Source organism: Sminthopsis crassicaudata, chromosome 2 (genome assembly GCF_048593235.1).
Source record: "Sminthopsis crassicaudata isolate SCR6 chromosome 2, ASM4859323v1, whole genome shotgun sequence".
In the NCBI taxonomy this organism is placed as follows: domain Eukaryota; kingdom Metazoa; phylum Chordata; class Mammalia; order Dasyuromorphia; family Dasyuridae; genus Sminthopsis; species Sminthopsis crassicaudata.
This window is the reverse complement of record NC_133618.1, coordinates 387,043,379-387,057,243: the sequence shown is the minus strand read 5'-3', so window position 1 is coordinate 387,057,243 and position 13,865 is coordinate 387,043,379. Positions and strand designations below refer to the sequence as shown.

General features: G+C 42.5%; 1 protein-coding gene across 6 annotated transcripts in view; it reads left to right on the top strand.

Moving 5' to 3' along the window:
• SIL1 (SIL1 nucleotide exchange factor) overlaps nucleotides 1-13,865 on the top strand; it is a 327,722-nt gene extending 313,857 nt beyond the window's left edge. For all 6 annotated transcript variants that reach the window (XM_074291465.1, XM_074291470.1, XM_074291468.1 and 3 more), the window contains 3 exons: nucleotides 10,212-10,308; nucleotides 10,522-10,686; nucleotides 13,370-13,865. In XM_074291465.1, coding sequence (XP_074147566.1) covers nucleotides 10,212-10,308; nucleotides 10,522-10,686; nucleotides 13,370-13,723 — 616 coding nt within the window. In that variant the 3' untranslated portion in view covers nucleotides 13,724-13,865. The remainder of the gene's footprint in view (nucleotides 1-10,211; nucleotides 10,309-10,521; nucleotides 10,687-13,369) is intronic.

Here is a 13,865-nt window from a genome sequence, read left to right as displayed (position 1 = left end):
CCTTTTTAGCCTGCCATGTCATGGATTAGTGGGTTTTAGTCTTTAGGCATTCCTGCTCCTTGCCATTGCCATCATTAGACCGAGAGCATCATGTCATTGATGTCCACACTTTGTCTTTCTTCACTTATTTTTATGCCTTTCTGACACTTAGCTCTTTTGAACATCTAACGTTCCTTTTATGCTTCTCATCTTCTGTAGAAGATTGTTGTATTTTGTCCCCCACTGAATCCTCATTTCCCTTTTGTCAGAGTTCTTGCTTTTTTCTTTATTGTATTTTGATCAGCATGTCCATGTGGGGCTCAGATTTATTGGGAGATCTTTCATCTTCTTGACAGTGATTCTCAAGGTCTCCGTCTAAGAGGCTCTATTCTGACTCAGGCCACTGCCTTTTCCTGGATAGGATAGAAGAAACTTTGGCTAGATATGTACCTTATTCTGAAATAATCTTAAATCTATTTGTCTATTCAGAGAATTTATCAGGAAATGAAGAAAAGGGTGATCAGGCCCTACCCTTATCTGAGGTACAGAAATGAAAGAACAAACAAGTAAACAACAAAAAGATGATCACCTTTATCTCTTAGATGTAAGCAGCATTTTGTACTTTTTCAAAATATTTTGCTATCACTTCCATTATGTCATGGGATTCTCCCTATGTGCCAGCCAGAACTGGTAGCATTGTCTTCATTTTATAAATTGAGAAACCAAAGTCACGTGGTCTTGTGGAGCCAAGTTGGCATCCAGGTGTGCTGATACCTGGTAGATCTGCTTTCTGCTTACTCTTCTTTCCTGTCTCAGCTATACCTTCAGCTCAGGAAATTTAGAACCATATGTGCAGGGTCTTTTCAGACAACACTAAAAATAGGGTTTAAAAAGTTAATTTTAGAAAACCAGATATATGGGGGCAGCTTGGTGGTGCAGTGGATAGAGCACCAGCCCTGAAGTAAGAAGAACTTGAGTTCAAATCTAGCCTCACACATTTAACACTTCCTGGCTGTGTGACCCTGGACAAATCACTTAACCCCAATTGCCTCAGAAAAAGAAAAAAGAAAATCAGATATATGTAAAAAATACAAAAGAGTAGTACAAAAAGAAACACTTGGATAGAATAAATTCTTATTTTATTTTTCTAGCATAAGAAGGGACTGTAAAGCTAATTTTATCCATCTCCCTTGTTTTATAGATGGAGAAACTGACATAGAGAGGGAGAAATAACTGGTTAATTAAGAATGGCCTAAATCCTTGTTTAGAAAAATAAGATATGATATAGATGAACATGAATTGAAATAAATTATATGTATGTATGTATGTGTGTATATGTAAATATAAAAAGCTCAAGAATGGGATAGGCAAAAAAAAGTTTATATTCAGGTAATGTTAAGTTGGTTATGACTGGCAGAAACAGTCAATCTATTTAGGAAGTAATCAAAGATAAAGGAGGGCAGTTAGAAGATCTTAGAAATTAATGTGAAGAATTTAGGTTTGATTAACCATCTAGTCCATCTGTATCCTTTCTCCAGTATACTCAACAACCAGCCTTTGCTTAGAGACTTCCAGTGAAGTGGAATCCCCTTTCTCTCCCCTTTGAGATAGTTTTGTTAGGAATTTCTTCTTCAAATCGAACCTAAATTTCTTCTTTACACACTTTGCTTCTAGTTCTATCCTTTAGGTCCAAGAGAAATTTAATCTCTCTCCCCATCATAACTCTTTAATTGTCACCAAAGATAGTCAGCATCTCACATTTGCTAATACTAGCCTGAGGTTCCCCTTTCTTCCAGCTTACTTCTGTCCTCAGAACTTCTTGCTATAATCTGAGCGGGTCAGTACACTGTCCTGGACACTAGGATTGCCCCTTTTGTAACATGATATTTATCTAAACCTGGAAACTTGATACATTCATTCTTTAAACACTCATTGAGTTTAAGGATAGAACAAAAAAGTCTTCAAGTATTGTGTTCTGCTTGGCCCAAAAGACAGAAATAGGAAGAGTATATTGAAAGTTGCAAGGCTTCCCTTACTTAAAGATTTTCTAACAACTAGTGGGCTTTCAGTCATGAAAAGTTTTTGAGCAGAAACTCATATTGGGAATTTCATAGAGAATATTTTGTTCAGTAAGAATTGCAATAGAAACCTTATGAGTTCATGGAAATATGAGTGTTCTTTAGAGAACTCACCTGGCCTTCTTCTCTTTACTCCTTGCACTGGCAGGGTGGATTCCAAATTTCCATAGAGTTCTTGCTCACAAGTCCCCATTCTAAGTGTACTGCTTCTTAATAGGGATCAACCTGTTAGCACTTAGTTTTTATGAAGGAAGCGTTCTTGAGAAACTATAGCATAAAGGCCAGCACAAATACAAATTTCCTCAACTGCCTAAAGTGGAGGTGGGAGTGTCTTAAACTAGACCAGAGATGACTATGAGCTTGTGGTGTGAAGAGGTCATAAGGAGCTTTTTACTTGGGGCTGGTTTCTTTAGTGAACATTATTAGAGGAGTTAGCAGGAATTTCCAGAGAGGAATTTGCATGATGGTTAAGCCCATCTTGTGACCTGTCATTTCTCTCCTTGGCTTATGTAAATGATATTCTTTTCTTTCCCATATATCACTTGGACCTTAGATTTCAGTCTGGAAGGGAACTCAGCAATTTTCCAGATTTCCACTCTTCCAAGAAATCTTCTGTTCCCCTCATTTCATGGATGCAGAAAATAGACTCAGAGATCCTACAATGTACTGTCTCAGAGAGATGAGAACCCTTCACGCCAAGTCCTGTGACAGGATTTTTCTCCTGTTCAGAAGTGATGCACTTAAGCACCTGTGGTACTTTAGGACCAGAGGCATTACCCAGCATTACTACTGGTATCTGTTTAGCCTGGGGGAGCTCCACCCATGAATCACATTTATGTTATATTTGCACCAAGCCCAAAATTGCTGCGCATATGTCACTTTGCATTTGAACCATTTTAATGTTTTCCCTTTTAAGTTGTACTCTAACATTCAAGCAAACAGGCTTTACCTGGCACTGAATTGTCAAAGCTTTTGTTGGCCTCTATTCAAACTGTAGAGATTTCTCATTTGATAAAAGCAACAATCACTGAATCTTAAACAGACTATTTACATTTTGCCATTAACTATTTTATTATTGTATTTTTTTTTTTTTTATTATTTGGTGTCAGTGGCAGGTTCTGCTGAGTATGATTCTCAATAATGTATTTGAAAATGAGAAGTTTTTATGTATCTCCAATTGGTGGAAAATATTATATAATTTAATATTATCTTCCTTGTATCATCCTGATACATTTTGATCTCATTAAGGTTCTTTTTTCTAAGAAGTGTCTATACACTTATGCTCTGGCATGAATATAAGAATCTCTGACTTACCCTTCATTCTCTATCTTTTTTTTTTTTCCCCCCAGGAAACTGCTTTATTGATATCTCTTGAAACCTCTCATTTCCCAATGACATATCTCCTCACTTTTATAGAATCTTCTCCCTTGTAACAAAGAATATGTATTGTTGAATGATGAATCTGCCTATTGACCCCATTGACCATTAGGTATTGTGTATCTTAATTCTTCACCATTGCCCTTCCAAGAAAGTAGAAGGCAGGCTTTAGCATTTGCTCTTTGGTGTTACTGTTAGTCGTTATTCTGCTCAATTTTCTAGTGCAGCGCATTTTCTCAGCTTAATCTTATTTTGTTTGCTTCCCCAAACTCAAAATCTTTTAAGAACAGCCAATCAATAAGTATTTATCGAGTATCTTTCTTATGTACCAGGCATTATGTTAGGTACTGGGGATATTAAAAAATAGTATGAAGTAGCCCTTCTTTCTGTTAATGATAAACATAATAGATATGTATACATATAAATATATTCAGAATAAATATATAAAGAACTGTTTGGAGACAGTCCTCTGGAATTAGAGTCCCCTAGTGACCCTTGTTTTCTACAGCCAGATTTAAACAGTGCCCTACACCCCCAGTGTAGATGAGACTCTCAATAGGTTAAGTCCTTGTCTGAGTACCAAGTTTATAATTTATGAAGAAGGAAAGGCTTCTGGGTGCTGAAAATAACATATCAATAGGAGTCATTCAATGCAAAATATTATTGTAAGCAATGGGGAAAAGGAAGGAGGAAAAAAAGGAAAAGGGGATTCCACATACCACTTAGGCATACACACTGACTTAAGTGTCACTCATATAAAGAGCAGCGCTGCATTGGGGAGCACAGAGACACAGGTTCATTCAGCAGAAAAGGGAGCTCTACAATGAAGGTGATACTCTGATTTGGGGTAACCTTTAAGTCTGGAAGGGAGCCAGAAAGGATCCTAGAACAGAATCTGGCTGACTTGCCTATCAGGAGTCAAAGCAAAATATTATTCTGGGGGTTTGTCTTCAGGGAGAAAAACAAGCTGACAATAGATTATTTGGGAGACACACACTTGTCGTAACTTTCAGAAAATATTATTGTCAGTATTTTTCCATGAGTATGTTCTGTAAGCTTATAGCCTCCTTGAAGAGAAAATTGTCAATCGTAGTCTCAAGACCACCAAGTCTAATCTTATAATAAGAGCAAATACAAAATAAAAAAAAAGTTTTAAATTCTGCAGCATTTTGAGGAGGGAACAAGCTGTTGGAAATCAGGAAAGTCTCACGGAAAGGAAACTGCTTAAGCTGCCACATAAAGGAAGAGAGGGATTCTCTACAGAAGGTGAGGAGGGGCAGTGTATACATTTCAGGCATGATAAGTTCAAAGGTATCCCTTTTATGCTATCTCACTTGGAAATATCATCAGATGCCATGGGTTCAATTACCTCTATGCATATGATTCTCAAACCTTGTTTATCTAGTTTTTCCCTTTCTCTTGACCTCCAGTCTTGTATCAAACAGTTAACTGTCTTTTAGATGTATGCATCTCAAAGTCTCCAGTTTCAAATAGAACTCATTAATTCTTCCCCTGTCATTATTTCTTTCCTGTCTTTCTTATTACTGTCATTTGCCCCATCATCCAATTTGTTTTTAGTCATAAACTTGTTCCATCCACTTGTTTTTAGCCATACTCCACTTGTTGCCAAGTCTTGCCACCTGATTTAGGCTTTTATCTTATGTAGAGGCTTGGCCTTCTGGCCTGATCTTTTGCCACCCCTAAAACATGCCTGTGATAGTGTCACTTCCCCCAACTCAGTAAAACTCTTGTGTCTTCCTATTGCCCAAGATCTAATATAGAATCCTTTATTTGACTTTTTAAAAGTCTTTCACAGATTGTCCCCTTCCTGTTCTATTCTTCTTTCATTTTGCCTCCCTCTAAGATACTTGCTTATATTCCTCAAACACTGAGCCCTCAGGATTGCAGATATCTTTTAGAAACTTTACATTGGCTAATTTCCATATCTAGGAGTTGCCTTCCCTTCTTAACTCAAGCCGTCTAGCTTTTTTTTCAAGACAGCTTAAATGCCTTCTTCTGCAAGAAGACTTTCTGAAAATTGTTCTACCCACTGCTAATTTTTTCCCTCTGACATTTCCATATCATGATTATGCCATGGATTGTATGTCCATAGTTGTTTGTACTTTGTCTCTTCCTCTCCTCCCCCCTCCCCATCCCAGAATGTAAATTCCTCAAGCTTACTGACCATGGGGTTTTTTTAAATCCCCTCCTTTTTTTGGTATCCATGGCACATAGTTAGTATTTAAATACATATTGACTGATTTTATCACTTGGGCTGTAATTTTTACTTAACTTTTACTAAATGTATGTGACTGTTGTAAATTTCATTCTTCTACTGCCTATAGAAATGATATTTATACTGATAAGGAATTACTTTGAGCATTCCCCAGATAAGTACTGTAAGAGATTAGAGAAGGTCATGGTCAGTAGAAACGACTGAACGTAATTTGCGTTTTTCCTTTATATTCTCATTATTTCCATCAGACTGAAATTTCTTCATAAATACTTTCCCCAGGCTAATCACTTTTGCGAAGAAAATTGCATCATGAAAAAGGTTACTGCCAAAATGAGCTAGCATGCTGAATTTTTCTTCAAGTCAAGTCATCAAAATCCTCTGCTTACTTTGTACTCGTTTTCCAAAAAGGACAAATGTTCCTTTAGCAACCAAAGATATTTCAAGAATTCAGAACATGAATTTTTCCTCCTCTCTACCACCTAATACCTGACTATGTAGGCATATGTTCTGTATTGTTACATGTTGACTAGCTGATTGTTCAGTCTCAGAATTGAAAAAAGGATGTCTGCCATTTAGTACCAACATTTCTTCTTCAGCCCTGGTAGGTGGAGGATCTTAGAGATGTCTCTGAATTAGTAGCTTCTCTTGTTCACCCAGCTTGGCTCATGTGGTGGGTCAGTGTGCACAAAGCAAGGTCTGGTCTTCAAATTTCAGTACTGAAGGAAAGGGAAAAAAAAAAAAAACTTCTCTTCCCTCAAATCCCCCTTTGGAACATGTACAAATAAAGATTTCTGTAATTGAGCAGAAAAAATGAATCTGTATGGCCATTTCAAACCTTTGTCTAGGAGCTGTCCAGAAGCTGTACATGGTGGGAGAAAAAAATTATGGTTTCACCATGAGATATAATAACATTAGCCAACCAACCAGTGTTTCACTCTTTCCCCACGGGAAACTGGGCTTCTTTAATGCTAGTGCCTGCCTTTCAGAACTAATTGTTCACAAAGATCATTGCAAATACCAATGATATAAGTACTTGGATGGTTTACCATATTGTTCACCATATTTAAACTGTCAAAATCCTTAAATGTCTGAGCAAAACCCAAGCAAACAAAGGCTATTTTGGGGACTTATTATGTATGTTCTACAGCAGAAAAATTCTGTTGTCTATATGACTTCCAAGTCCTTTTAGTGTTGTCATTTTCAGCCTTAGACCTTCCCACGATCATTGCTTTTCTGTTTGCTGTTGAAAAGATGCCTCATTCATAAACAATTCTGTAATTGTGTGGCAAGAACTAAATAGACTGTGTTGAATTGCATTGGTTTTTGTTTGTTCAGAGAGTGAGCATGTTTTACAGATTCTCAAGAAACGGAGGACTAGGAAATGCCAACTAAGATCTAGGGAAGCCAGGACAGTTTTTCTTCAGCCTCCAAAAAAGGCTAGTTTGAAAGGTGTTCAGCACATTCATGCCATGGAGCAGTTGTGCCAGCAGAATCCCTGTCTCATTGTAAGAAACCTAGCACATCTTGTCACCTCTGTGTCCCATCCCAGCAACAACAGATAACTTATTTTTCTGGGTTCTTTAGCCCGGAATAAAGTCACACACACAAAAAAGCCTGTGTTGTGTATGCTTAAATGAGTTTTGAAATACTTGTAAAAATCCTATACTCCCATTTATTTACTTCTATTTTTTCCCCTTCAGACTACCTGAGGAAATCACTCTTAATGCAGTCATTGAATTACTCGAGCCAAATAATATTTTTTCTTCTCTACCCTTTTTTTAAAATCATACTCCTTCCTTTAGTCACATTAATTAGCTTCTTTGATCCGTCTTCTTTAAATCTTTCTCTAACTCCTTAATTACATTTATCCTCTATGAAATTTTTTTTTTTGCTTAAGATATTCTTTTTTTGTTTGTTTTATTTTTCTTCTAGTAAATTTATTTATTTTTAATACATATTGTTTTATGAATCATGTTGGAAGAAAAAAATCAGAGCAAAAGGGGAAAAAACCCATGGGAGAGATAAAAAAAACAAAAAAAAGAATTGAACATACATAACATGTGTGCTGATTTATATTCAGTTTCCATAGTTCTTTTTCTGGATGCAGATGGCATTTTCTGTCCAAAGTCTATTGGGCTTGCTTTGGACTGATTTTTTTCTGTGCTGGTTCCGACTGAGACTGAGGAGTCTAGATTTGGAAGGGAGTTCTAAATGGGAAGATGGCATGTCAGCTTCCTTTCCCCTACAGATGGCGGGACTGGCTCAGGGGATCTCCTCGCTCAGATCTTTGGCATAAATGAACTGTGGTGGCAGATAATTTTGCATGGCCTTTGGGGTTGGGCCTGCCCTCCCTTTTTCTTCTTTCTTTTCCTTACATCCTCCTCCCCAGGGTTTGCTTAGAACGTTTCATCTTTTCCACTTGTTGACCTGCATGGACAGGCCAGCCTTTTGTGTGTCTTGAATCACCATCAACCCAACCTGGCAGTGTAGGGGAGGGGTGAGCGGCTTGGGATTATCAAGGACAAGTGGGGATAGCCCTGCTGTGGAGGGGCTTCAGTTCTCTTCAGGTAATAGGCCGCTGAGTGTGTGTCTGGGGCCGCACATTGACACTCAGACGTGGAGGAAATCACAACTGCAGAGACCAGGAAACACTGTGGAGAAGAGGGAACATCTGGGCCTGTGCCAAGTGTGTGATTCCTTCCTGGCCTGTGCCAAAGCAGCCCAGGTCTGAGCTAGACTGCAGAAACGAGCTATGGAGAGGGGCAGGGTGTCATGAAGGCAGCCACTAGAAACCCCTGGAGATGGGTGGGGGTCGGTTTGTGGCTATCCAGAGATCCACCCTTAGAGCGAAGGGAAACTGGAGCCAGGTTGTAAAAAACATTCAGTGACAGGGGAATTAATATTATTCTAGAGGAAAAGCAGAGCCACAAGTGTTTTCTAGTAATGAAGTGACCGGTTAGGCTTGTGATAGAGGAGGGCCAAACAAGAATTAGGAGGACTTGGTAACACCTAGTTGTCACTGGGCCTCCTGTGGAGTGAGCGATCTTGGGGGGCCTGCAAATTTCAGTTCTCACCCACTGCCGACATGCTGTGTGGCTTCAAGCCAGTCATTGCCTATCTCAGAGCTTTCCAGCAGAGTAACTGTATCCCTACTTCACAGACACGTTTTGAGGGCTACATTTGATAAGCCTTAAAACACAGTGTTGCATTTGTCTAAGTTTGTTTCATGATCCTGTATACACATAAATAATTGTGACAAGACTGTGGGGTGTGTTGGAGGAAAAGTAAAAACAAAGTGCTTTGGGGATCCAGAAAGAGAAATCATTCTCAGTATAGAGATGGTGGACTTCCATGATAAACAGGATTTGAGGAGGGGTCAGGGAAGGGCATTCTGGGTTGTGAAATCAATCTGGGCAGAGGCTCCCACGGGGAAACCATTCCATAGGCCAGAGAAATCACAGGTCTTTTACCACTCCTCCTTCCTCTCCTTTCCATCATTCTCTGGCTGACCCACAGATATCTGTAAGGCATTTTATAATTTTCAAAGTGTTTTCCCATATTGTTTTCTTTTATTCTCAAACAGAATCCTATGAAAGTATTTTGGAGAACCTTTTTTTGTCACTGTTCTTACAGTGAAGATGCAAAGATCCATGTGTGCATTGTGACAGTAGGACCCCTCAAATTGTAGCTGAGGGCCTAGGTTCCTAATCTTTCCTATCCCTACCAACCAGAAAATCCCCCCTCTCTCCCTTTCTGTTCTCTGAGCCCGTTTTCAGGGTGGGCCACACCAATTTCCTTTCTCTAAGAACTTCTCCCATCTTCTGCCCTGAATCTCATTCTTAGAAGCAGATTTATAAGCCAGGACAGAGAGCCTCATATGCTGTCTATTAAAGCGCCTTCCCTCTGCCTCTCTGTTCCAAAGGACAATAAATGATGAGGCTCCTTGGTGGCATTTCAGAGGCCTGATGTGCCCCTTCTTTGGAAAACCGTGTTGGATGTCTGTGTAAATCACTCAGCCTGGCTGCTCTCCTTTCCCAGGCCTGACTTGTGTTGGGTGAGCATTTGTCAGGCACTGGGTGGCTAGGAGGGCCCTACTTAGCTCTTGTTATGATCAAACACATGGCCTTTTTGACTCATTGGAAAGAGGGAAGCTGGTGGATCCCAGCACATCCAGGCCACAGCTTCTTCAGACTTTGTCCCACAAGTTACAGGGCCTCCCTTCTCAAGCTGCCTTCTGTCTAACCGCTTCGTCTCTTTCTTTATTCATTTCATGTTTATTCTGTGTTGCATGTATATTTGTAATTTAACTACATGTATATTAGAATATATACATTAAAGTGTATGCTTCAGTTTTGAGTTGAGATTGTTTTGCTCTTTGTGTCCCTAGGGTCTCACAGTGCCTGGCACATACTAGGTGCCCAATTAATGCGTGTTGCTGAATTGATTAGAACCTTGTTTACTTGATGACCTTAGATGGATGGGAGGGCTGCTCTGGGAACAGATGAAGAACCCTCACCCTTTCCTCCATTCTCCATTTACAGTAATCCCAAAGTCCAGGTCGAGGCCATCGAAGGTGGTGCTCTCCAGAAGCTGCTGGTCGTCTTGGCAACTGACCATCCTTTGGCTGTGAAGAAGAAGGTACCTCATCTCTCTCCTCATCTAGCTTTGTCCTCAACTCCAGGGCTCATGAGGAGAAGGCTTGACATTGGGGAGCAGCATGTGCTCAGGAAGTGGGGGGGCAGGGAGGCATTCTTTGGGAGGGTGGACCTGCCCAGCCCCCTGGGGAGCTTTTTCCCTGAGTCTCCCCTCTGCAGCCCCAGCACGGCCTCATGGGTACCCGTTGTCTGGCAGGCCCTGTTCGCTCTGTCTTCCCTCCTTCGGCACTTTCCCTACGCGCAGCAGCAGTTCCTGAAGCTGGGAGGCTTGCACGTCCTCAGGAGCTTGGTCCACGAGAAAGGCATGGAGGTGCTAGCCGTGCGTGTGGTCACCCTGCTCTATGACTTGGTCACTGAAAAGGCAAGTGTCGTCCCCATCCTCCTCCACCCCAGCTTGGGTCTCTGAGGCGACATGAGCTAGGAGAGGCTCAGCATGTGGGGTGGTTTGGGCTCTCTTATTTACTGTGGGAACTGGTCTCCCTTCTCTGGATCTTGGTTTCTTTAGAAGTGAGTGTTTACAAGATGCTTTATGATTTGCAAAGTGTATTATGTAGATTATCTTGTTTGCTTCTCACTGCTTTGGAGAGCAGGATGCTGTTCCCATCCCATTTTACAGGTGAAGCACTGAGACAGATGGAGTTCCTTCACTTGCCCAGGGTCACATGGTTAGTTAAGTATCTAAGGTCACATTTGAACTCAGTTCTTTTTGACTCCAAGCTTGGCTCCTGCGATCCTGCACTCTCTTCTGCCAGCCACCTTGCCTCTTTATTTTAACAATGAAGAATTGAGATTAGATGATCTCTAAGCCCGCTCCCAAACATCCCTCCTGTGATCTGATGCTTAGAATCAGCCTCTCGTATCTTGCTTTGTTTGAAAGAGAGTACAAAGCTGAGGACATCTGGAAAAATGATTGGTTGGTTTTATGAGGTCAGTTTAGAATTCCTTGAGGAGACAGGGATGCTATCCCATGTCAGGAACCCCTCAGGGATATGCAAGGACTCTGGGCTTAGCCAAAGGGTTTTAGCTGCTGGAATACCATGGCAAGAGTTTTCTTGTAACCTTCATTAGGTGAGTAGCTGGAAAATTAGGGGAGTCAACTTTTTGGGATTGATCTCTTTTTTTAATGGTCCTGAGGGCTACACCAAGCTAAATGAATCAGTGCTTGAAGGGGAGGGAGGTGCCAATCACCCCCCCCCCCACATGTTCCATGCATGTTAATGGATTTACAGAGTGGTAAGATGGGCCCCTCTGTCTTCTCTCTTCAGATTCTCAGCCACTTTAAGGACTCCTTCCTTTGTCCTTGGATGCTCAGCCGTCCTCCCTCCCCTTCAGCATTCCTAACCCTCATTTTCTTTGTGGGGTCTTTATTGTCTTCCCCTACAGGAGGGACTTAACAAAACTCCGTGCCTGCTCCATTGAGGCCTGAGGAGGCTATTTAGGATGGGTTTATGTAAAGAAAGAACTGAAGAATACACGTTTGAAGAGTATCTGATTCCTCTCCCAGGCACTGCTAAATTGAACTCGGTTTGATGCTTTCTGTTCCAGAGGCTGGGGGAATTTGACTGCAGTATGTGAGCCAGGGCTGCCCAGACTCCAGAGAGTTGGGGTTCTCACCACCTCCGTGATGGATGTCGGGCCTGTTATTTAGCTTCTCTAGTGGGACATGTGACTTCTAAAGTCTATTTCTGCTCCAGATCTCTGACTTGATGAGCCTGTAATGTATCTGAGAGTAAATTATAGCGTTAGAAGTGAAAATCAAGGGAGGTTGGAGACCCAGGCTTTGGATGTGATTTTTAATTTGTTGTTTTAAAGTCCAAAAATATATCAGTACATAACATAGTGAAGGGCCTGTGGATCAGAACTTGTAAGGGTCAGGGGAGGAACCTCCCATAGTATAAGAGGAAGTAAAGAGGCTTTGATGCCTGAGGCACCCAGATGTGATTTCTACAGCTAGCACTGAGCTTGTGAGCGGAAGCTCTGGTCCCTTTGAGAACACATCATCAATGGGAGACATCTCCTTCCCTTATTGGCTATGCATCTGACCCCATAGACTCCATATAAGCAGTGGGGACCAGGAAGTGGGTGGAGTTCATTAGGAGTAAGAGGAGTCAGTGAGTATGCAGGATGTGATGGAGTAAAGACAGACCTGAGCTCCTGAGCTGCTGTGTGCTGTTGGACATGAGAACCACTGCTTAGAAAGGCAGTGGCCAGGAATCTGAGAAGATCTGTGATTGGGCAAGATTTCTGAAGGCCTGGGACTAGGCAAGACTGGCATCAGTAACCTCTGAGTGGGAGGTTACAAGAACTCAAGCTGTCTGAAGAGTGGGCACAGTTCTTTCAGGAAGGACCCACTTTCCTAACACTCTGTTCTGGGTCAAGTCAGGCCCTGTGGTTCCCAAATCAGGGACAGGAGAATGTCCTGCACCTCAGAGACCCCATCCCGCCTCCTTTTCCCTGGTCTGTGAGGATGGAACCTCCGGGCTTCCCCTTCCTTATCCTTCCCCATCCTTCCCTGACTTTTCCTGGCCCCTTCTCCCTGCCTGGTAGAATTGCTCTCAACTGAATGGAGAGGAGACACTATAATCTTCCATAATAGCAAACAGACATGTGGTGTTTCAATCTAATTAATAAAGTGTGTACATAGTCATTATCCCAGGAGGTGCCATCTGTGCCCAGGGTTCTAAAAGGCACCCCTCCACCACTCCCTGCTCTATAGCTCCCCCCCCCATCTCCCCTGGGCTGAGGGCAGAGCCCGCCTGGGCCACGGAGAGCTCACTGCCCTGCTCAGCTTCTGAGCAGCGTGTGCCCAGGGAATGACATCAGTGTCAGATAGTCTTCATTCTTGGACAGACCGCCCAGGGTGGAAGGGAGTCAGCGGGGCAGCACCTCTATATGAGACGGGCACATGCTATTTAAAAAGTGATAGCATTCAGATTCACAACTTGGCCTCCGGTTTACAAGCGGACTCCTAACTTTTTTCCCATCTTCTGCCCTCTGGCCGTGTTTCCTGATCTTCGCCCTGACTGTGCTTTTCTGCCCCCCAGATGTTGGCAGAAAACGCGGAGCAGGGCCAGGGCCCGCCGGAAGAGAAGGTCCAGCAGTACCGCCAGGTGGAGCTCCTGCCGGGCCTTCAGGAGCAGGGCTGGTGCAGCATCGTGGCCGGGCTGCTGGGGTTGCCGGAGCATGACATGCGGGAGAAGGTGCTGCGGACGCTGAGTGCCCTGCTCGCCCCGTGCCGGGAGCGCTACCGCCGAGACGCCCTCCTCAGCAGCACACTCCGGGGCTTACGGGACGAGTACCAGGAGCTGGCTGCCCTGGAGCTCCAGGACGGGGAGGAGAATGGCTACTTCCAGGAGATGCTGGGCACCATCAACGGCTTCATCCAGGAACTTCCATGAGGTCTGCCCTCAAGGCAGCGCGGACAGAGACTGGGCCTGGGCTCAAAGGAACTCTGATGGAGTGTGGGGAAGCCTTCCCACACCGGCACTCAAGTGTCTTGCTGACCCTGTGTTTTTGGCCATTAAATGGAGGCATTGAGAG